The sequence below is a fragment of the Kogia breviceps genome, chromosome 2 (genome assembly GCF_026419965.1).
Source record: "Kogia breviceps isolate mKogBre1 chromosome 2, mKogBre1 haplotype 1, whole genome shotgun sequence".
NCBI lineage: Eukaryota > Metazoa > Chordata > Mammalia > Artiodactyla > Physeteridae > Kogia > Kogia breviceps.
The window spans coordinates 172,394,137-172,417,802 of NC_081311.1; the positions used below are offsets into that span (position 1 = coordinate 172,394,137).

At 45.1% G+C, this 23,666-nt stretch overlaps 1 protein-coding gene across 12 annotated transcripts in view; it reads right to left on the minus strand.

The window, feature by feature from the left end:
* Positions 1–23,666, minus strand: part of CMKLR2 (chemerin chemokine-like receptor 2) — an 85,210-nt gene that overhangs the window by 53,016 nt on the left and 8,528 nt on the right. For 7 of the 12 annotated variants that reach the window (XR_010839182.1, XR_010839181.1, XM_067026658.1 and 4 more), the window contains one exon: positions 4,190–4,380. Coding sequence is in view for 1 of the 12 variants with exons in the window: in XM_067026657.1 (XP_066882758.1) it covers positions 2,047–2,052 (6 nt within the window). In the remaining 11 variants the exon portion in view is untranslated. Of the gene's footprint in view, positions 1–2,046; positions 2,103–4,189; positions 4,455–23,666 lie in introns of those variants that run through there. The other 5 variants (XM_067026666.1, XM_067026663.1, XM_067026665.1 and 2 more) reach the window with 3 other exon arrangements.

Here is a 23,666-nt window from a genome sequence, read left to right on the forward strand (position 1 = left end):
CAGGCTTTGAGGAAATTAAAGGTCTGGTTCTTATCTCTCATCTTATCTGTGTCCCTGGCAGATGAGGGCATGTCTGTGTATCTGAAGCAGGACTCAGAATTCAGAAATTCACGGGGTGAGATGTGTGGAGGCTGACAGGAAGCCAGCCTTGATGCGGCTGACTTGTCCGTCTGCAGAGCTAATGTGATTTTCATAACGTTTAACATCAGCTTGAGAAACTGAACATTATTAGGTCATAAAACGTTGTTAGGCAAGCTAATTGAACACTGTTAGCTGAGCAGCCAGAAGAACGTACAATTGGTATGTGACTGCTGTGAATGCTGAGGACTTAGCAGAATGTGCCACTGCAAAATATGCCTCTTCGGAGAGTAAGAATTATTTTGAGCTGTTTATTTTAGAGAACTGCAGGCACAGAAGAAGCTCTGAAAACAGAGTATAAGTTACCCATTTGTAAGGGCAATCTTACATTTGTAAAGAAAATTTACATGAGAAAAGGGGTCTGTATCAGGAAGACAGCTATTACACTTCTTCATCTGAGAGACTTATCTGCTTGACCCAGCCGCCTTTGTTTACCAAACATTTCCTCTTTTCACCTTCCGGTGAGTTGCCTTCCCCGGCCTTTAAGCCCCAGACCCCATCCCTTTCCTTAGCTCAGGATGGAATATAATCCTCAATCTTCTGGCCACCTTTTAAGTGGGGCTCCTGTACGTACATAATTAAAAAATTTTTTCCTCTAGGGCTTTCCTGGTGGCTCAGTGGTTAGGAGTCCACCTGCCAACGCAGGGGACACGGGTTCCAGCCCTGGTCTGGGAAGATCCCACATGCTGCGGAGCAACTAAGCCCGTGTGCCACAACTACTGAGCCTGCGCTCTAGAGCCCGTGAGCCACAACTACTGAGCCACGTGCCACAATTACTGAAGCCCACGCACCACAACTACTGAAGCCCACATGCCACAGCTACTGAAGCCTGCATGCCTAGAGCCCGTGCTCCGCAACAAGAGAAGCCACTGCAATGAGAAGCCTGTGCAACAAAACGAAGAGTAGCCCTCACTCGCCACAACTAGAGAAAGCCCCCGTGCAGCAACGAAGACCCAACACAGCCAGAAATAAATTAATTAATTAAAAAAAATTTTTTTTTCCTCTATTAATCTGTCTTTTTTACGGGGTGGTGGTGGGGTACTTAACGAGGAACAATGAAAGATAGAAGGAACATTATTTTTCCTCCTCTAAAAGACAAAGTCTAGAAAATCGAAAGCAGCAATCCCCACTGAGGGTGGGGTGGGAGCAGATCGGAATAACCCTGGCGGAGGGAGTGGGTACGCTTTTTCAAACTACAAATTTCCCTCGGCACCATAAGGATGTACATTTCTCCCACATTTGCCCCATGTCCCTTGATTCCACAGAAATAATCACTATTAATGAACAGGGCATATTTCTTGTCAGTGTTATCTGAGTTGGTGAAGGAGGTCACAGTAAACCATCTGCTGGAGGTGATAGCCAGTCCTCAGTTCCCAGCCCTTGGCATCAGCCACATGAGTATGTACTAAGAGTTATATGCTGTCTTCTGTAATCACACAAAAGCACAATTTCATCCATAAAAGACATTTTTGAGGAGAATGTCAGGAAGTTTTGGTTACTTTATATGGTTTGGGGTTTATTTTCTGGTAGTGGAGTGCGAAGCATTGAGTAGCAAAGGACAGAGAAAGAAGACAAAAGAAATGACATTTCACAGGCATTTACTGTGTGCCAAGCATAGTTTAAGCACAGCCCACACTGAAACCCAGGAAACTATGTCAGCCTTTTTATTTTTACGTTTTAGCTACCACCTAAAACAACAGAGTTGTAACAGAAGTTTACTTAGCTTTGAAATTGGTCCCCCCAAATCAAGGACATTAAATAAAATCTCTCTCCTAATCAGCCCTATAGTCTATACTCTGCTATGTGTCTGAGGACTTCTCTCTGACCTCCTAAGGCCTGCTTTACAGTTGATCCTTTATTCAAAAGTAGTTAAAGCTGAAGTGCTCAGGTGTGCTAGACATAACTTACTTTCATTGGTTAAGCTGGTGAGTCCGTTCCTTGGAGGTCTGTTAAGAGAACCTCTCCTGTAAATTGCAGAGTTGGAGTTCAGTCCTAAGCATTCTGACTCCAAACACCATGCTCTTAAGACACTTAACTATTAGACTATCCAGCCCTCTATGAGAGGGAATGTTTCCAGAATTGAGAGACTAGGAGGAGGGGGCAGGAATGACTTCTGCCAAGTGAAAGGCTTTCAGGATGGTTCCAGCACATTCTAAATCACTGCAAGTTCTCTGAAGCCTTGTGTGGTCAGGGTTTCAAGGGGTCTTTCCAGAGGGGCGCATGTGTATAAGAAGGTCTATAGGGCCAGCTGGGCTCAGAGTGGAAGATACACAGTGCCTCTATCATAGTGTTTTGGGGAATGGGATCTTTCTCTAAAAATAGCTTTTCTCCACCAATGCTAGAAATTTCACTGTTAGAAAATTGTTCTTTTGAAGAAATTCCATTTTATTTTATTTTATGTTATTATTCATTTAATTTTTGGCTGAGTTGAGTCTTTGTTGCTGCATGCAGGCTTTCTCTAGTTGTGGCAAGCGGGGGCTACTCTTTGCTGCGGTGCATGGGATTCTCATGGCGGTGGCTTCTCTTGTTGCAGAGAACAGGCTCCAGGCGCGCAGGCTTCAGTAATTGTGGCTCGCAGGCTTAGTTTCTCTGCAGCATGTGGGATCTTCCCGGACCAGGGATCAAACCCACGTCCCCTGCATTGGCAGGTGGATTCTTAACCACTGCACCACCAGGGAAGTCTCGAGATTCCATTTTAAAAGACAAGCTTTCTATTAATCAAGTGAAGCTCTAGTAGTTAGAATGGATCGGGTAATTTAAAGATGATCATCCCCTCTCCCTACCGCAACCCCTCCAGAAAAAATTGGGGTCAGCAACTTGGCCTCCTATCTTTTGATATGATCAAGCATATCTTTATTCTTTTCTTTTCTTGTTTGATGTTAAAATAGCACACTTGCCCCAAACACTTGAAATACTGTGATGATAGAAATTTCAGAAACAGACATTTGGGAGAATATAATCAGGTCATATTGGTTTTTGTTAATGGTCATTTCTAATCTTTTTGTTGTTGTTTGCAAAAAAAAGAAAATAAGGAAAAAAAATTGACCCAGAACATAACCACTAGAAAAGAGATAATATGATACAGATGGACATTTTCTTTTAAAAGAAACTAATTTGTGAAAAAGGGAAAGACTTCACTTCTTTTGAGTTTTTTTCCTCTTATACATGACTGTCTTCATGTGTAAATGCGCTTCTTAGGCCTGTTTATTTTTTTTTTAATTTTTTAATTTTTTATTTTTTAACATCTTTATTTGAGTATAACTGTTTTACAACAGTGTGTTAGTTTCTCCTTTACAACAAAGTGAATCAGTTATACATATACATATGTTCCCATAACTCCTCCCTCTTGCGTCACCCTCCCTCCCACCCTCCCTATCCCACCCCTCTAGGTGGTCACAAAGCACAGAGGTGAACTCCCTGTGCTATGCTGCAGCTTCCCACTAGCTATCCAATTTACATTTGGTAGTGTATATATGTCCCTGCCACTCTCTCACATCGTCACAGCTTACCCTTCCCCCTCCCCTTTTGTGGTAGACAGAGTCAGAGATTAGACCTTGGGGTCTTTACTGGGTTAACAGTAAGGCTTGGGACCATGAAAAGCTTTTCCCTGGGACTCTCACAGTTGCAGACTCCGTGTCTCTGGGAGGTCACATAGAGGAGCCATGCCCACCTGGCCATACAGGGCAGCTTCCATGCAATTTAAACCAGAGAATTCTTAATGGGCACAGAGGACAAAGCCTTCTTCAAATTCTTGCTTTAAATTCTGCTTGGCCCCTGCGGGAACCCAACCTTGAGGATACTTAGAAATTCTGTTAAAGGATTTAGCAAATAGCTTTATAATTAAGATACACAAAGCTTTAATTCCCTGTGGAAATGCGGGGCGGGGAACAGCTTCTATTGTGTCTTTTATTTGAAAAAAACCTTCTCTTTTAATATGCCAAATGCCAAATCAAATGAAATCTACATACAGGGATTTAGAATGATGTTCTTAACTATCAATCACAGATTCTGCTCAGGGCCTGAAATTTTTGGAGGCTAATAAAACACTCACCTCTCAGACGGTGCCCATGCAGTGCAGCAGCAGGGAGGCTGGTGGGCAAAGGCTTCCCGGCTCTGTGCTCTGAATCTTTGTGGTAAAATAATTTCTCCAGGAGAACTGGCCGCACAGCTACCCTGAGTCTTGGAAGAAGTATTTCCTCTTTTTGTAACCAAGGGAGGTAAATAATCCTTTAACTTATTGCCCTAGGGAAAAAAAAAAATGCAATTTGCCAGTGGTTAAATAAATCTGGTGTATGTCACTTAGTTAACAGGCATCTGGGTGACACCATCCTTGGCTCTGACTCAAGAGAAAGGAGGGCTCTGGGCGTTCAGGCCACTCCCAACTATTTACTCTAATTATGCTGCTTTTCTTGTTAAACTGCAGATTATGGATATGATGTAAGTGTATCTGGATTTTTCCGAAATGTCACATTTGGGGAAAGGAAAAGGATCGAAGAATAAAGCATGTTTTTTTGGCTTCTGTAACTGGTTCAATCACTGCTTGCATTTTTCATTAGGAAACTGGTAGCCTGCGGGCGTACTGCAGCTGCAGATGTGTTTTGTTTGTAGTGCACAGTGTTTTCTAGAGTTTGAATTAATTTCCATCATTTAAAAATCAAGGGATCTTACACAGACATCAGATTGTTGGCTCCTCATGAAAAAATTGCCAGATCAGGGTAACCATGGGCCTGCATCCCACAAGGATACATTTGGATGAGGCTGAGTAGGGGCAGCGCCTCACGCCACTTGGCCACTTCCCGCAGGGCATTTCTTTCCATTTCGACACTTTTCTCCCCTGCCTCACTCAGTCACTCATGGACCACATTCATCGGGATCTTCTGGGAGTTTGCACTTGCAACCCTCCTGTCCCTTTCTGATTCTTTTCCTCTTGAGTTTCTTCAGTTTAGGACAATTGCATACACAGAAAGGCCATCATTTTTATTGCATAAGGAATTTTAGGTTTGGTCATTTAAAAAATATGAATTCCCAGTGCTTCCCTTCTAAAACCTGAGTGCATTATAAAATATGATTAAATCAACAAAACTGGCGTTAACTAGTTTAACTATGGAACAGTGGTGGGTGAAAAGGAAGAGCAGTGGAAGAGATCTGCCCTGTGCAGACAATAATTGAGAGCTCTGTCTTTAGTGAATTTTAAACCAGTAATAAAACCAACGAAAGCCCTTCTGCTTTTTGTGATCACTGTGTGCCAGCAATTCTAAACAAGTGAAAAAAAAAATCTTTAAGTTCTTTAAAATCTTTAAGTTCTAAAAAATATTACTGTGATTACGTTAGGGGAACCACTGACTGAAACTGCCTGCCGTGGCCAGGTGTGATAGTAACCACCTGAATGAGTTATCTTACAACAGGAGTGCCTGGTAAGGAACGAGGAACTAGCAAGCTACCACCCACCAGAAGAATTCGGGAAAGGTCAAAAGGAGAGAGGAGATGCCAGTCCGTATGTCCTACCAACCTCCTAGAATCCTTCTTGCTGGAATGCATCCTGGCTGAGCAATGCATGTGCCATCACGATGGACCCTGAGTCAGAATGACTGGCCAGAGACAACCTGGAAACTAACCCCATTACCATACAACTTGAGACTGCAGCCCACGCGGCAGAGCAGTTTTCCTGGGTTCCCTTACCCTCCTGCTCTCCGCCCGGGTGCCCCTTCCCAATAAAGTCTCTTGCTTTGTCACCAAGTGTGTTTCCTTGTACAATCTATTTCCAAGTGTTAGACAAGAGCCCAATCTCAGGCCCTGGAATTGGTCCCCCTTCCTGCAACAATTATTCTGATTTTTTAATTACATATACATAATTAAGTAAATTTTATTTTTGGGGACTTCCCTGGTGGCACAGCGATTAAGAATCTGACTGCCAAGGCAGGGGACACAGGTTCGAGCCCTGGTCTGGGAAGATCCCACATGCTGTGGAAGCAACTAAGCCCGTGTGCCACAACTACTGAGCCTGCGCTCTAGAGCCCACAAGCCACAACTACTGAAGCCCGTGTGCCACAGCTACTGAAGCCTGCGCACCTAGAGCCCGTGCTCCGCAACGAGAAGCCACCGTGATGAGAAGCCCGTGCACCACAACGAAGAGTAGTCCCCGCTTGCCGTAACTAGAGAAAACCCACGCACAGCAACGAAGACCCAGTGCAGCCAAAAATAAATAAATAAATATATTTTTTTTAAAAAAGGAATATCTCTACATACTGATGTAGTGTTCAGCAAGATAATTTCAGTAAAAAAAAAAAAAAAGATGGGTCCAGAACCATATTACAGTATGCTACTTTTTGAGTAAGTATTGGGCTATACCCTTGCAGGCCTACAAGGCCTGCACTTGCTCAGCTTCAAGACCAAAGAAAGAGCCTGGAGTCAGCAACAGAGACATCAATGGTTTAATGAATGGGGGATCTTACACGTCTGAAGCAAGGTCCTGGAGTGACATCCCACTGTGTGCTGCAGACTGTGGGTAGCACATGGTGGAGGTCTTCACACCCAGGGGAAGGGAAGATGGCCAGTTATGGGGGGAATTGACATTAGGTTGGTTTATCAGTTACCAGGGAAACCAGCAGAGGGGCATGCCCCTCACTGCCCCTTTGGTAAGAACAGTCTCTATGTAAAACAACTGCACCCCAATTAAAACAACAAAAACAACAATCTCTAGCTGGGGCCTGGGGCAAGTGCACAGGAATGTCAGTCATGTGAGTAAGGTATAGATGAAGCAGACACTGGTAGGGCAGAGGATGTACAGAGAGCAAGAGAATGGCCATCTTGAGTGGTCTGACCATACAGTAAGATAGGGTGTATGTGTATGTATGTATCTACATGTGTGTATGTGTGTATCTATATATATTGACAAAGATTCTTTGCTTGACCAAACTTTACTCCATCTCCCCTGAACCCTCTCTTCCACAAGGATTCTTTCTTGCAAAATCTAGTTTTAGCAAGAATCCGGCTAAGTCAGTTTAGGGGAACTCCCCACAGCATGCCTGATACATATGCTAAATTAGCAGCCTCTTTCTCAACCACCCCCCAAATTTAAGTAGTTTCCAAGCTTCTGGAATATGTCCCTAGGTCTCATTTTGAGGCTCTAGACCTTTGGTGGGATTTTTGCCCTCCCCTGAGGAAGAAAACTTCTTTCACATTTTTTTAAAATTGAAGTATAGTTGACTAACAATGTTGTGTTAATCTCTGCTATACAGCAAAGTGATTCAGTTATACATATATATACATCCTTTTTTAAAATACTTTTTTCCATTATGGTTTATCATAGGATACTGATATAGTTCTTTGTGCTATACAATAGGACATTTTTGTTTATCAGTTCCATATATAATAGCTTACATCTGCTAACCCCAACTTCCCACTCCATCCCTCCCCCAGCCCCCTCCCCCTTGGCAACCACAAGTTTGTTCTCTATGTCCTTGAGTCTATTTCTCTTTCGTAGATAGGTTCATTTGTGTCATATTTTAGATTCCACATATAAGTGATATCATATGGTATTTGTCTCTTTCTGACTTACTTCACTTAGTATGATAATCTCTAGTTGCATCCATGTTGCTTCAAATGGCATTATTTTATCCTTTTTTATGGCTGAGTAGTATTCCATTGTATATATGTACCACATGAGGAAGAGTATTTCTTTAGGATGACTCCTAAGGAAATCATAAAAGAGAGCTACATGGCTCAAAAAGCAACTTCAGACTCAGAAAGAACTGGATGGGAGATAGCTGGATGTTTGATCCACTTAGATGGACTTCGGAAACACCAAGATGGTTGTTTGGTTGCTCCTAAGTCTATCTCTTGACTCACTGTATATGGTTTACATACACATGACTCAACGTGGAAAGGACAAATTGTGGGATGTATTAGACAAACACATTTTTTCTGTGTTTACAGAGAAAGTTTTTACATATCTTGTCACAGGAATGGAAGCAATTGAAGGATGAGACATTCCAAACTTTAGGAAATGTATAGAGGACTTGGTAAGCATTCAAAGAACATGTTTAAGGGAATTCCCTGGAGGTCCAGTGGTTAGGACTCTGCACTTCCACTGCAGGGGGCATAAGTTTGATCCCTGGTTGGGGAACTAAGATCCTGCATCCCGCATGCCATGTGGTGCGGCCAAAAAATAAATTAATTAATTTGAAAAACAAAAACAAGAAACAAAGAACATTTTAAAATATATTATTTATTTATGTTTTTGGCTGCGTCTGGTCTTTAGTTGTGGTATGCAAGATCTTCATTGCTGTGCACGGGCTCAGCAGTTGCAGTCTGCAGGCTTAGTAGCCCCAAGGCAGGTGGGATCTTAGTTCCCTGACCAGGGATTGAACCCGCATCCCCTGCATTGGAAGGCAGATTCTTAACCACTGGACCACCAGGGAAGTCCCAAAGAACATGTTTAAGGCAAATAAAATGGTTGGGAAATTTGACGCAGTCCAGGCCTGGGAACTCTGAACCAATCATAATGGAATATTAGGAATTCCTTCCCCATCTTCATACAGGATCTGGAATTTGTTATCTGACGTAATCTTGATGTCATAATTCAGGAACTGCGGTGGTAAAGTACTGGCTCTCCCAGTTTTCCCTCTGCGGAGCCCCACTGTGCAAGAATGCCATTAATTTGCCCATGGCATAAAATCCTAGCTAATGCTTCAGAGGACCAGGCTTTGTCTTAGAAATATTTTCCAGTGGATAGAAAAACAGCTCTTCCTGTTTTATAGCTCACTGCAGGCTCTGTCCCTGAGAGTGTCCCTGGAACTGCTGATGCAGAGGTTTATTTCAGTGAGGTGGTATTAGGCAGCTGCTATGAGGGTGAGATGACTCCCCCTGTTGAGTCTATGACTAATCACTTTATCCAAAACTTTGTTCCCTTTCTTGTCCCACCCATGTATTCCCCTCAGGATTGAGGAGTATCAAAGAAATGGCGGGGGGGGGGGGGGTGTTTTAAAACCAAGCAGAACTGTGCGGGGCCTTCTCAGGTACAAAAGGCCCTCCACATCTCCCATGTCTTGTTTATAGAAAAAAGGCGTTAGTCTCTTAGGCCTTTCCCCAGTTCCAAAAAGCAGACTCAAGCAGTTACTAATTTGAGAAATGAGGGAATGCAGAAACAAAGGAAAAGCAGTTAAACAAGAAAAGTAATGACAGTTGAAACAATGTTCAGCGATAAAACAGAGTGCTAGTTCCTCAAGGGATTTACATAACAATCTGATGTATATCTTTGAGTCATTCTGCAGGAACTAAGACCCCCACCGAGGTGCAGGATGGTGACTACATGCTGACCACAGCATGTAGAACCCAGACTGGTTGGAACCTGATGATTAAAATTCCCTAAACATCACCCTGTTACCTCACCACCAACCAATCAGAAGAAATTCCACGAGCTGAAACCCTCACCCCAAATGATGCCCTGAAAGCTATTGAGGAATTTGGGTCTTTTGAGAAAGAGCTGCCCTTTCTCCTTGTTTGGCCTTACAATGAACCTGTATTTTCCCTTGCCGCAGTCTGGTGTAGGTAGGTTGGCTTTGCTGAGCGGCACGCAAGAGGACCCAAGTTCAGTTCCAAAAAAATTTTGGTGGTTACTAAGGGACAGCTATCCTGAGTGAGTATCTTACCCTTGGCACATAGGCTCCTGGCTGGTGGTGTCACTCGGATCCTCTCCAGCACTGCTGCAACAACTTTGCCTCACAGATAGTCCTCAGCACTTGCTGCACACCACCATTGTGCTTGCCGCAGACCATCACTGGCCCCGTGGCACTTTGGATTCCATGATGAAGGAAACATTTCTAATGCGTGGTGGAAGCTCATGTGGGATGACACCAACTTATTTTTCCCTACTGGGTGGCCTTGATTGGATTTTCCTTTTTGGGGGGTGGGAGGGTGGGAAGAAAGGCAAAAGACTTGGTCATCTGATTTTGAGTGGAGTGCCGCTGTTGCAGGAAGGGGGGACCAAGAGTGGGCTCTTGCCTAACGCTTGGAAATAAATTGTCCGAGGAGACACACATGGTGACAAAGCAAGAGACTCGATTAAGAAGGGGCACCTGGGCAGAGGGCAGGAAGGTAAGGGAACTCAGGAGAACTGCTCTGCCACGTGGCTTGCAGTCTTGAGTTGTATGGTAATGGGGTTAGTTTCCAGGTGGTCTCTGGCTAATCACTCTGACTCAGGGTCCTTCCTGGTGGCATGTACATCTCTCAGCCAAGATGGATTCCAGCGAGAAGGATTCTGAGAGGTTGGTAGGACATACGGACTGGCATCTCCTCTCTCCTTTTGACTTTTCCCCAATTCTTCCGGTTGGTGGTTGCTTGTTAGTTCCTCGTTCCTTACCAAGACCTCCTGTTTTAAGATAACTCATGCAAGTGGTTACTGTTGTGCCTGGCCAGGCAAGTAGTAACAGTCAGCGGCTCCCCTAACAATTCCCCCCTGAGAGACTTCATTCTCAAGATACTTGTTGGGAATTGGGGCGGAGGTCTCTTTCTTCTGTTACTTCTGAAACAGGAGGGAAGTGGGCAGGGCACAATCTTTAAAAGAATGACATAGCCCAAGAACATGACATAAACTGATTAGAACCATATAGGTCCAAGATGGCGGACCAGTCGACTTCCACTAGACCTTGAGCCTCAGTATACGCTCATTGCAACACATCAGCAAGCTAAATGACACACCCACAGGTGCCATGACAGTTCCAAGGCCAACCATAAGGGTCAAAAAGTGGGCAGGGGCCCAGTTCCTGGAAATCTCCACCCCTTCCCCAAAGTAGCTGGAATACCCCTCCCACTCATTAGCCTAGGAAATTACCCACCCCTATTGAAAAATGACAACCCCACAACCTGGGGCCACCCTCGCCTTCTGAGATGGTCCACACTCTGTCTGTGGAGTGTGTTTCTCTCTAAATAAATCCACTTCTTACCTATCACTTCGTTTCTCACTGAATCCTTACTGTGAGAAGACATCAAGAACCTGAGCTTCATTAAGTCCTGAGACCAGGTGTGTCATCTCAGTTAAAAGACCGTGGGTTCAACTCCCAGTCTGAGTTGCATGGTTTCACCACTTTAACTGGATTTTCCCTTCCGGGTTGAGTAGGCCATTGGCCATCTGGCACCACTTGAGTGGTAACTGGGAAACTCCCTGTTAGACCAAGGCTTATTTGCACTTCTGTCTGGAATGGCAGGTAGGAAACTTTCCATTCCGGTGCTAGGAAACTTGCCACCCTGAGAAGCTGCTGGGTACGGATCTGCCAGTTTTTCTGCCTCTAGTAGTATCGGCCATGAATCGAAACAATTGTTCTATTCCATCCTGTAGTCCCCTAGCATGTATTTTGCAAAGCTGGGAGATCTTCAGTTATGTTCCCATGAAATAAAAAAAATGGGATTTTATCATAACACTGCTTAGCTTCAGTACTCCTTGGGATGTGGAGAACAACAGGCCCTAATGGCTCTCTAAATTATAACAGCATCTTTCAACTAGAACTGTCTTGTAAAAGGGAAAGAAAATGGGACGAGATTCCTTATGCCTAGGATTTTTATGCTATAATATCAAAGTGAGCCTTTTGGAATTGGTTTGGCTTTTACCTTGGGTGTGTGTGTGAGTATCTCTGTACATGAGTCTGAATCCTGTTTTCTCTTCCTGGTTTTGACCCTCATTAGGGGGTCCTGGTTTGGGGGGAGAACCCACTGGTGAGAGAGAAAAGAACTGAAAGGATTAATCACTCTCAGAGACACTCCTAGTACTGACCCTCATTAGAGGGCCATGGTGTTGACCTTCATTAAAGGATCCTGATAACTTTCATCAGGCTGTTGAATGTTCTCCTAGGCTCATCTGTGCACTTCTTTGGAAAGTCCAGTTTTAGCAAGAATCCTGCTAAGTAATTTCACCAAATCCTCCCGCCCTCCATATTTGACCACCCTGGATATCTGATCAGAACCCTCATTCTGAATTCACCCTCAGGTGATTCATCACCCTGGCCTGTCTTCAGCAAATCGTGTTAGGTGGGCTTTGCCATAACCTTCCTTATTCCTGATGTTTCTTCTTAGTAATTTTTCCTTCACTGTCCCCGCTCCTGCTCCATAGCTGTAAATGTCCCCTTGGCCATGCTGTGTTGAGAGTTAAGTGCAGTCTCTCCTTCACTGTGAAGTCCCAGCTGGAGAGGTTCTCATACCTTTGCTACGGCCCTGAATAATGCTTGTCTTCCCATTTTAACAAGCTGTCAATGACAAATTAATCAGTCACTCTAAGAAAGAAGTGGTAAATTTTTTTTTTTTTTTTTTTTTTTTTTGCGTTACGTGGGCCTCTCACTGTCGTGGCCTCTCCCGTTGCGGAGCACAGGCTCCGGACGCGCAGGCTCAGCGGCTGCTCCGCGGCATGTGGGATCTTCCCGGACCGGGGCACGAACCCGTGTCCCCTGCATTGGCAGGTGGACTCTCAACCACTGCGCCACCAGGGAAGCCCAGAAGTGGTAAATTTTATTAAAGCCAAATTTGAGGATTATAACCCGGGAAGAGCATATCAAAAAGCTCTGAGAACTATTCCGTCCATTAGAAGTCAAGGCACAGTTACATACGTTTTTGAGACAGAGGGCTGTACGTCAAATGATGTTTATCGACAGTTTATATGATCCAGATCTAAGCGTCATCAATGGTGGGTCATGTGACCCCTTACAAGATCAAGGAGAAATGTTATCTTTGGAGGAGTTGTCTTGATGCTAGGAGAAGGTTGCTCTTTTTGTTTGAGCAGGTTTGGTCGATGCATGATGTCTATACAGTGGACAGTGCGGAGAGAGGAGACCAAAGGGCAAAGAATAATAATTTTTTTTTTTTTTTTTTTTTTTTTTGCCACTCCCCGCAACATGCGGGATCTCAGTTCCCTGACCTGAGGGATTGAACCCGGGCTCACGGCAGTGAAAGCACTGAGTCCTAACCCCTGGACCACCAGGGAACTCCCAAGAATTCTTTTGTTTAAATTTTTCTGGTCTTGCCATAAAATATGAATTTTATTTCACAAAGCATCACTGAATATTCTTCTTCACGGCAGCACCGTAAGGGACACCGCGACACCTTGCGGCCAAACTGCAGTGTCGCACGGACCTCAGCACCTTGAGCGAGTGCAGATCTCGGAGTCTCATGGAACTCCTCACCTTGGCTCCCTAAGTGGTACTTCCTATCGCTTCTCCCTGCTGAATGCTTCCTCCCTACTGGATCGTCCTGTACCTCCGCTCGGTACAAGGCGCCTTCCCCAGGCACTCTTTGGTGAGTCTTTGCTTTGCCTTATTTTAGTCGGATCCCTGAAACTTCTCGACTCATCTGTGCAATTCCCCTAGGATCCTGTTCTGGCAAGAACCCTGCTAATCAGTTTCACTAGAACTTTCCACCCTCCATAACTGATCACATTAGATATCTGATCAGGTTTGTCATTCTCCAGCCCCCAGGATGAGTTTGACCAGCCTGTTGAGTGTTTAGAAGAATTCGGTTGGATTGGTTTAGTCGGAACACGCCTTTTCATGATGTTTCCTGCTCATAATTTTACATCCACTGCCCCCGACCCTGCTCTTGGCTGGCAGTTCCCACTTGCCCATGCTGTATCTGGAGCTGACTGCACTGTACTCCCAATCGCAGAGGTCCCTATCCCTAGGGCTACAGTCCTGAATGAAGCCGGTTTTACCGCCTTAACAACTGTCATTGAACTCTTTTTTTTTAGAGGGACACTGTATTCCACACGGTAAACTGCATTGCTGGCAACAGGCATCTGTGGCATCGCACGTGTCTCATACTTGGCCCGTCCGTAGGTACCGCAAGCCGCTCCTTTCGTGGCACTGTGCACGGCTCTCTCTGGAAGAGCGAGAGGATGGAGCTCAACTTTCCTTTCGAGCTCCCTAAATTTTTTTGGGGGGGGGTAAAAACAATGTTTTCCTTTTTACGGACACCTTTTCCTCTCTTGGCTGCTACTTTGGTAATAATTAGGTCCCCACCTCTCAAGAACACTGCATCTGAACAGGCTGAATATTGCATGTAAACACTGCATGTGAACACAGTCTCCAAACCAGGGCTTTCGGAATAACGAGAACAACAAAACTAGGAATAAATAACAAGAACAGCAAAACCAGCCTTTCTCTTAACTTACAAAGGAGTCACTCAGAGGGGCTTCCCTGGTGGTGCAGTGGTTAAGAATCCACCTGCCAATGCAGGGGACACAGGTTCGAGCCCTGGTCCGGGAAGATCCCACATGCTGTGGAGCAACTAAGCCCGTGCTCTTGCAACAAGAGGAGCCACCGCAATGAGAAGTCCACGCACCGCAGCGAAGGGTAGCCCTCGCTCGCCACAACTAGAGAAAGTCCGTGCGCAGCAATGAAGGCCCAATGCAGCCAAAAAAAAATAAATAAATTTATTTTTTTTAAAAGGAGTCACTCAGAGGGTCCAAAGCTCTGCTTTCCAAACGTAGAAAATCTGGAGCTCAATGTAAAACTGGAAACCAAAATGTATCAGAAATGAAGCATAGTACAATACTTCCTCAAACACTCAAGGTCTGATCATCCTGCCTCTTCTACAAGGAATGGCCCCACTCCAGCATTGTTAAAGGAAATGCTATTTCTCTTTCTATTTCGTTTTCTAGCTGGGTATAAGATCTACTAAAAATGATACAATGAATCAGAAGAAATCAGCTCAGTCACAAGAGATCCTCCCACATAATGATTTTTGGTTGCTGAGATTATTCAGCACATTATTTCAAAGTGGCAAAATTCAGGACAAAGAGAGAATTCAAAAGTGGCAGCTATACCCGCTGATAGGTTCACGCGAGACACAGGTACATACAACCCCATTTTACAGTGTATATGTCAAGGGGTCCAGACCCCTGATCAGCACCACAAGTTATTTTGTACGTTACAGTGCACGGGATAACAGAGGGAAAGACACCTTCTTGGAGAGGTTCTTATCACTCTAAAGGCGGCTAGAGTCCAGCGCCCCGGGTGGTAAGACGAAATACCAATAGTTCAAAAACCTACCCTGGACTTATTTTGAGCCGAGATAGAAAGACACACAGATATGAAAATGATTGCCATGAAGGAAGAATATATTTATGACACCATAGTCTCCCACAGCTGGTCATGCAGGGCCACCTGGGGAGGTAGCAGGCACGGTCAGCAGGCAGGGACGGGGTGCAGAGGCAGGGGGACATTGAGCTGGTCGGAGCCTTTATGGAGGTTTTCTTGGGAAAAAATGGGCAAAGCAAGGTGTGAAGCTTCGACCCGCAGTCCCGCAATACTTGCAACTTCCCAGTCTTGAGATCGATTTATCTGACAGGGAATCTTACAAGTCAGAGGCAAAGGTCCTGGAGGGACGCTCCACCGAGTTCGGCAGGTAGGAAAGTGCAGCAGGCTTTGCTACACATGGGAGGAGGAGGTGATCACTTACGGGGGGCATGACATCAGAGGGGCTCCTCGGTTGCGAGGGGACTGATGGAACGCATTCCCCCCACAGCATTTTGGGTTAGCAACTGTTGAGAGGGCCGCTGTTTCCTGTTGGTGACCGAACAGACCGGAGCCATTCTGGTCTGAGGGCTAGAATGATCGTTAGCTGGGGATTGGGCCAATCACGTAGGCAGTTATTGACGAAATTTTCAGCTTAGCTAACACAACATTGTAAATCAGTTACACTTCAATTAAAAAAATTTAACACAGTAAAACAAACAAACAAACTCCCCACAGATAATGCAAAGGAACAAATTCAGTTAGTCCTTGTTACCGACTGAATTGAATCCTCCAAATTCATATGTTGAAGTCCCTGACCCCATTACGTCAGAACGTGACTGCATTTGGAGACAGGACCTTTAAAGGGGTAATTAGGTTAAAACGAAGGCATAATGGGTGGGCCTTAACCCAATATGATTGGTGTCCTTATAAAAAGAGGAAACAGGGAAACAGTCAACATAAACAGAGCGAAGACCACGTGAGGACACGGTGAGAAGGCTTCTGTCTCCGAACCAAGGAAAGAGGACTCAGAAGAAACAACACTCTCAGTACCTTCATTTGGGACTTCTAGCCTCCAGAACTGTGAGGGTATAAAGTTCTGCTGATTAAGGCAAAAAAACCCAAACAACCTTTTAGCTTAGAGAGGTGCCTGGAGGCTGTGAAGCGCACCTACAGGGTGTCCCTTGAGGAGAGGGAGGGAGGGTGTGCGGAGTCCACAGCCTGGGGCACTTTAGCTCCTTACCTGGAGGCACCTAATGTCCCAGCAGAGCCAGACAAGCATCCTACTCAGAACCCCTTCGCACACCCAGCACACCCAGAACTGCCGGTCGCCTCCATTGTTTGACCATAACAAGGGCTGGATTCTCACCCAGATCTGCAAATCAAGAGACACATCTCTCTGGAAGATAAGAGATCCATCCTCAAGATTAAAAAAAGAGACTGGAGGAATACCTGTGTAGGGAATCCTCACAAGGAAGGACTGCCGTACCTGGACCCAAGGAACTTGCTTCCTGTGGGGGGGACTCCTGTCTGATGTGCAACAGACAGAATGTCATAGGTACTCAGCAAGGGGGGGGCTCCAGGGGACCGAGACCATCATGCAGTATCTCACCCTCTGCTACACCGTGTAGCAGTCTTTTTACAAGTGAGAAGTACGACATTATTCTGCAAGAGGAAAATTCTAGAGGCTTAATAACGCAAAGGTTTGCACCTTGGGAGTCCCTTGGAATGCTGACAGCTCAGGATCTAAAAGAAAGTTCTTTTAGAACTTTGTTAATGTTAATGCATTACACAGTTCACGTGGAAGGAAATGTCAGTTTATAATCAATAATAATACTAGCGGTCCAGTGGGTAGGACTCCCCGCTTCCACTGCAGGGGGCATGGGTTCGATCCCTGGTCAGGAACTAATATTCCGAAAGCCGCGCAGTGCGGCCAAAAATAATAGTAATAATAAGAATAAGAATACTAAGAATAGGAATAATACTGAGTGAGGTTATAACGAAAACCTCAAAGTATAAAGGAGATGTAAAAGGAGCATATAACTTAGTGGGTGAGCCATGAAACTAGAGATGGGATTTGGGGGTAAATTCGCTACTATCTGAATTTTAATCCAGACATCTCTGTTAACAAGCCATCGGGAAGTCATTTCCCACACATTTCCTCCTTTTCACAAAGAGGGGGCTGGCTCAGTTATTTGATAAAGCCCCATTCGGGCCTGAATTCGTTGACTAAGATTTACTGTAGTGTCTTAATGCTTTTTCATGCCACAGTAGTGTGGAACATTAGAGGAAAATCTAGACTTTTAGTTGATAGAGAGCCAGTTGGAATATCAATGATAGGATTTTAGTTTTAGGAAAAATTCGTTTGATTTCTAGCTTGATTACTTTAGCTTTAATATTATTAGGTAAGCTTGAGCAAATCATTTAATCTTTGAGCCTCGTTTTCTCACTTACAAAATGAGGCTAATAGGCTAAATGATTTTCGAGTTTCCAGCTAGTCCTAGAGTTCTATTTCCACATAGTTGAATTATTTTATCATGCTGTTGCTTAACTATCATGCTGTGACTAACACTTTTGAAGCTACTAATTTTACGTCAAGCTTTAAAGTCTATAGTTTTTTTAAGGAAATAAATTTATTTATTTATTTTTGGCTGTGTTGGGTCTTCACTGCCATGCGGAGGCTTTCTCCAGTTGCAGCAAGCAGGGGTTACTCTTCCCTGCGGTGCGCGGGCTTCTCATTGTCGTGGCTTCTCTTGTTGCAGGGCATGGGCTCTAGGTGCCCAGGTTTCAGTAGTTGTGGATCGCAGGCTCTAGAGTGCAGGCTCAGCAGTTGTGGCACACTGGCTTAGCTGCTCCGCGGCATGTGGGATCTTCCCGGGCCAGGGCTTGAATCCGTGGCCCGCTGCACTGGCAGGCAGATTCTTAACCACTGCGCCACCAGGGAAGCCCCTAAAGTCTATAGTTTTTATTTTCGGAAAATATTATTTGATCTTCAGTATGTCCAAATCAATTTAATAAAATCACCTTAAAACAGGGGAAAAAAAACTTTCAGCTTAGGATGGGGAGGCAATCATACACCTAGGTAAGGGTGAGGCAGGGCCAGGTCCAGCAGGGGATGTACAGAGAGCAAGAGAGCAGCCATCTTATGAGGCCTGATCATACACAATGTAAGCAAGGGTAACATGTTGCAAAAAAAAAAAAAACAAAAAAACCCCCAAAAACCCAATAAAAGCTGGGACCTAAACTCCCCCTGCGCTCCTGTCTTCTATTTTCTGATGAGGTCAGCGATTTTCCACATGGCCCCGTGCGTCGCGCCGGCTGGCTGTGCCTCCGGTCTTTAGGACCTGGAAAGATTCACTGAATAAAGTGTATATATATTTTATATATATTCTACTGTAATCCTTGGTGTCAGAGGACGGCAACATCAAACTGAGCATTGAAAACACCAATTTCAGAAGTAAAGAAAAGATACACTGGAAAATGTAAAAACAAATGGAGACGATATTAGTCAAACTAAAGTGAATGACTGGAGGATGACAGCTCTCTTACAAAAACGGCAACAACAACAAACAACCTATCACTGGAGAGTCTGAATATCTCTTTAGCTTTAGGGTTGTTTCCCAGCTGTGTAAAACCTGATCGTGGAGGGTCTGAGGATCTTAGTACCTCCTGAACCTTAGGATGCGGGCCGCGCCGGCTTCTCCCAGGCAGTGAGCCGTAGCTCGGAGACCATGTTAGAGACCCCTTGACATTAGTCGCTCTTATTACTTTCTTTTACTTTAAAAAATTTTTTATTGGGGACCTCCCTGGTGGTCCAGTGGTAAAGAATCCGCCTTCCAATGCAGGGGATCGGGTTTGCTCCCTGGTCGGGGAACTAAGATCCCACATGCCGCGGGGCAACTAAGCCTATGCGCCACAACTAGAGAGAAGCCCGCGCGCCGCAAGGAAGATCCCACATGCGGCAAGGAAAGATCTCACGTGACAAAGATCCTGCGTGCCCCAACGAAGATCCCGTGTGACAGAAATCCCGCGTGCTGCAACTAAGACCTGACACAGCCAAATAAATAAATAAATAAAATTAAAAAAATTTTTTTTATTGGACTATAACTGATTTACAATGTTGTGTTACTTTCTGCTGTACAGCAAAGTGAATGTTATACATATACATATATCCACTATTTTTTAGATTCTTTTCCCATATAGGTCATTACAGAGTATTGAGTAGAGTTGCTATACAGTAGGTCCTTATTAGTTATCTGTTTTATATATAGTAGTGTGTAAATATCAATCCCAGTCTCCCAATTTATCCCTCCCTTCCTTTCCCCTCTGGTAACCATAAGATTGTTTTCTGCATCTATTTCTGTTTTGTAAATAAGTTCGTTTGTACCATTTTTTTTTAGATTCCACATATAAGCGATATCCTTATTCTTATCCTTCTCTGTCTGACTTACTTCACTCAGTATGACAATCTCTAGGTCCATCCATGTTGCTGCAAATGGCATTTGCCACCCCCTTATTTTGTCTTTGATATAAAATCCTTAATGATAGTTTGAATTCTCTCTAATCTAGTAAAGTTCCTCGGTCTCTAACCCCTCCTCTTCCCCAACATTTTCCTCCACTGGGTGTTCACCACGCACACCGTCAGTGAGTCTCTTTGCCTGCTCTGAGCAGCAGCCTTGCAGGGACTGAACCTGGGTCATGGTAGTGAAAGCCCAGAATCCTAACCACTAGGTCACCAGGGGACTCCCCTAGGAGCATCAGTTTTATCTTTCCAGTTCGTTTGCATGCTAAATAAATGGCAGCACTGGCAATTCCCTGGCGGTGCAGTGACTAGGTCTCAGCGCTTTCACTGCTGTGGGCCGGGTTCGATCTCTGGTCGGGGAACGGAGATCCTGCAAGCCTCGCAGCACAGCCAAATAAAGAAAGAAAGAAAAAAAAGCGTCAGCACTTGCTAGCCCACATACATTGATTAGGCGCTGTGTAATCTCTCTCTCTTTTTTTTTTGGTTCATAACAGATTAGTTTTGACAGAAGGTCAATTGATGACTGCAAAGAACGTGAACTGATAGAGTGTAATATTCAATTTTATGCACATATTTTTCTTTTTGCCAAAAAGTGGTATCCTGTTTCTCTTGAATACCATGTATCACCTCAGTATTTAACATTTGGTTCAACTGAATACAGATGGTTACTGTTTAATGGTATTTAAAAAAATTGAAGTAGAGTGGAGTTACAATATTATTGTATGTTAGTTTCATGTGTATCCAATAGTGATTTAGTATTTTTACAGATTATACTCCTTTTTTTCATGTAATCTTTTATGAATTGGTCCACCTCTTGGGGACTTTTAGGGATAACTGGAACCAATTGCTCCTTCCTCCCTTTTCATTAACCATTGAGCTGTTGGTCTCCAATGATGTGAGCCCTAAATCCCACTGGTTTGGGGGACAAATCACGATAGTAGCAAGGCAGACAACAGTGGCGATCTACTCTATTCTATTCTATTCTATTCTATTCTATTCTATTCTATTCTATTCTATTCTATTCTTCTGTTGGCCAAGTCTTGCGGCACATGGGATCTTAGGTCCCCGACCAGGGATCGAACCCATGCCCCCTGCAGTGGAAGCGTGGAAACCTAGCCACTGGACCTTCAGGGAATTCCCACAGTGGTGATGTTTTAGACCTGAACAGCCATGTTCAGTGGGCCATGATTTCCTGAGAAGGAGACCAACACCTGGACCCCAGGAATGGTCTGAGACCCTTGAGATGGCGTCTGGTGGTGCACTCTCCCCGTACTCCGTGAAACAGGCCGGATGTGGACACAGCAAAGCACAGAGAAAAATGGGACATGGTTTACTGGGTGCCCCAGAAGCACAGAACGTTCTGGACACAGGCACTTTCATCTAAATGACTCAGATGGCCCCACTGCCTATCAGACTCAACTCTCACTAGGACGGTAGTCACTCCTCATCCCCTCAGACGACTTTTTCCAGAAACTGATGAGTTCAATTCCCTATATACCCCCAGGTGCTCTATCCTGAACCCTGGGTGCTCGCCAAACAGGACACATATGTAGAGTTCCCCCGGGCAATGAGTCCCAGACACTTACCCCTGACCCCAGCTTTCTACAGTTATCACTGACAAATAGAAATTGAGTATGCTTAAAGTGTACAGCTCTATAATTTGATATACACATACATTGTGAAGTAATTACCCATCCAAGCTAATTAACACAATTATTCCCTCGCATAGTTACTTGTGTTTGTGTATGTGTGCTGACAACACAATCTACTCTTTTAGTAAATTTCAAGAACAAACTACAGGGACTTCCCTGGTGGCACAGTGGTTAAGAATCCACCTGCCAATGCAGGGGACACGGTTCAATCCCTGGTCTGGGAAGATCCCACATGCCACGGAGCAAAAAAGCCCGTGAGGGGCTTCCCTGGTGGCGCAGTGGTTGAGAATCCGCCTGCCGATGCAGGGGACACGGGTTCATGCCCCGGTCCGGGAAGATCCCACACGCCGCGGAGCGGCTGGGCCCGTGAGCCATGGCCGCTGAGCCTGCGCATCCGGAGCCTGTGCTCCGCAACGGGAGAGGCCACAACAGTGAGAGGCCCGTGTACCATTAAAAAAAAAAAAAAAAAAAAAAAAGCCCGTGCGCCACAACTACGAGCCCGCGTACCACAACTACACGCACCTAGAGTCTGTGCTCCACAACAAGAGAAGCCACCGCAATGAGAAGCCTGTGCACCGCAACGAAGAGCAGCCCCCATTCGCCGCAACTAGAGAAAGCCTGCACGCAGCAACGAAGACCCAATGCAGCCAAAAATAAACAAATAAAATAAATAAAATTTTAAAAAGAACAAAATACAGTATTAACTATAGTCACCATGTTGTACTTTAGACCCTCAGAACATACTAATATATATATCTTTTTTGACCTGACAATGGTTCATTGCAGGGTGAAGCAAAGAGACAGGCAGCTCGTGATCAAAAGACCCGAACTCTCCAATGGTTTTCAGGGAAGAGTTTTTAAGGGCAAAATTTGGGGTGATGGCTGCAGGGTGCATGACTGACTGGTTGGTGGTGAGGTAACAGGAATCTCAATCACCAGCCTTCTGGTTCCAACCAGTCTGGGGTCTCAGCATACAGTAACCATCCTCCACCTGGGTGGGGGGCTTAGTTCATGCAGAACAACTCAAAGATAAGTGTCAGATTGTTATGTCTATCCCTTGAGGAGGAATTAGGACTCTGTTTTATTGCTAGACTTGTTTCTTGACTGCTTTTCCTTTGTTTTTGCATTCCTTCACTTCCCTAATTAGTAACTTCTTGAATCTACACTTTGAAAATCACGGAGAGTCTAGGAGACTATAGCCTTGTTCTACAAACGGGGAACGGGGGACATTGAAAGGCTTTTGTACTCTGGAGGGCCTACAGGGTCCTGCTCAGTTTCAGAATGCCTTAGTGTCACTCCAAAAGTCTGTGGCTCCCACCGTGTGGGTCCTCATCAGAGAGGTAGTAGAATGAACACCTGTGTGCCTGCATGCGCGCGCGCACCCCCCCACCCCCCCCCCCCGCTGCCCTCCACTGCTCCCAGGCTGAACTCGGTGTTTCAAACTTAAACTGCCCTTTAAGCCTGGCTGGAGATCTTCTGCCCCTTTAAGAGAAGACCCACGGGGTAGGAAAAGACCAAAGAGCCGAAAGAATTACCATATTCCCTTTTTACGGTACTGCCCTCCTGCTACTTCGTAATGGCTCTGTCTACCAGAGGCCAGAGCACTGGCGTGGGTGGACATAGCACCCCAAAGAATGGGAATGGACTCACTCCTTGGTCAAAGAGAGCACAACTCTCCTTTTTTCAGCCCTGGAGGCTACAGAATTAAGCTTTGGGATTCCTGATAAAGTTGGGCCCCTGCAGGGTTCCCCCAAGATTGCCAAGAGCCCTGAGCCCAAGTACAGGATTGGGCTGCTGGTGGCTAGGAAGTGAAGAGGAATTTTATGCTGCTGGCTCTAAACAGGGATTGCAAAATTTGCTGGACTGTGAGAGGTAACTTCCTTTGGGCGGTGGTTCGCCAGTAGCCCGCGGTCAGGCAGCACCCAGCACCTCAATCTTGCTCAGATGCTGATGTTATCTGAAGTTCCTCTGGCCTCCCTGCCCTACCCCTGCCAGACCATGATATGTGATCGCATTTCACCATGATTTCCCAGGTTTCACAGCATTTGCTCAGATCTCTGATGCTTGAAGTGGCGTGTGACTACTCTCCGGGTCTCAGGGATCTAAAGGTCTGGATACGCTCTTCATTTCCCACATGGAGCAAAGGGGCAAGAGTAGTAACAACTGCAAAGCCTCTCCAAGATGGCCTTGGTAAATTTCATCCCTAGGGCAGCTCCTTAAAGCCTGTTGGGGACACCGTGTTTCTTTAAGAAGAAAAAAACTCAAAAGCCAACTGAATTCCAAAGGAGGCTCAAATGCCCCTTACTGTTTTGCAAATGGCTCTCTTAGCCTGAGGTGGATCTGCCTGTGAGACTGGCTGCA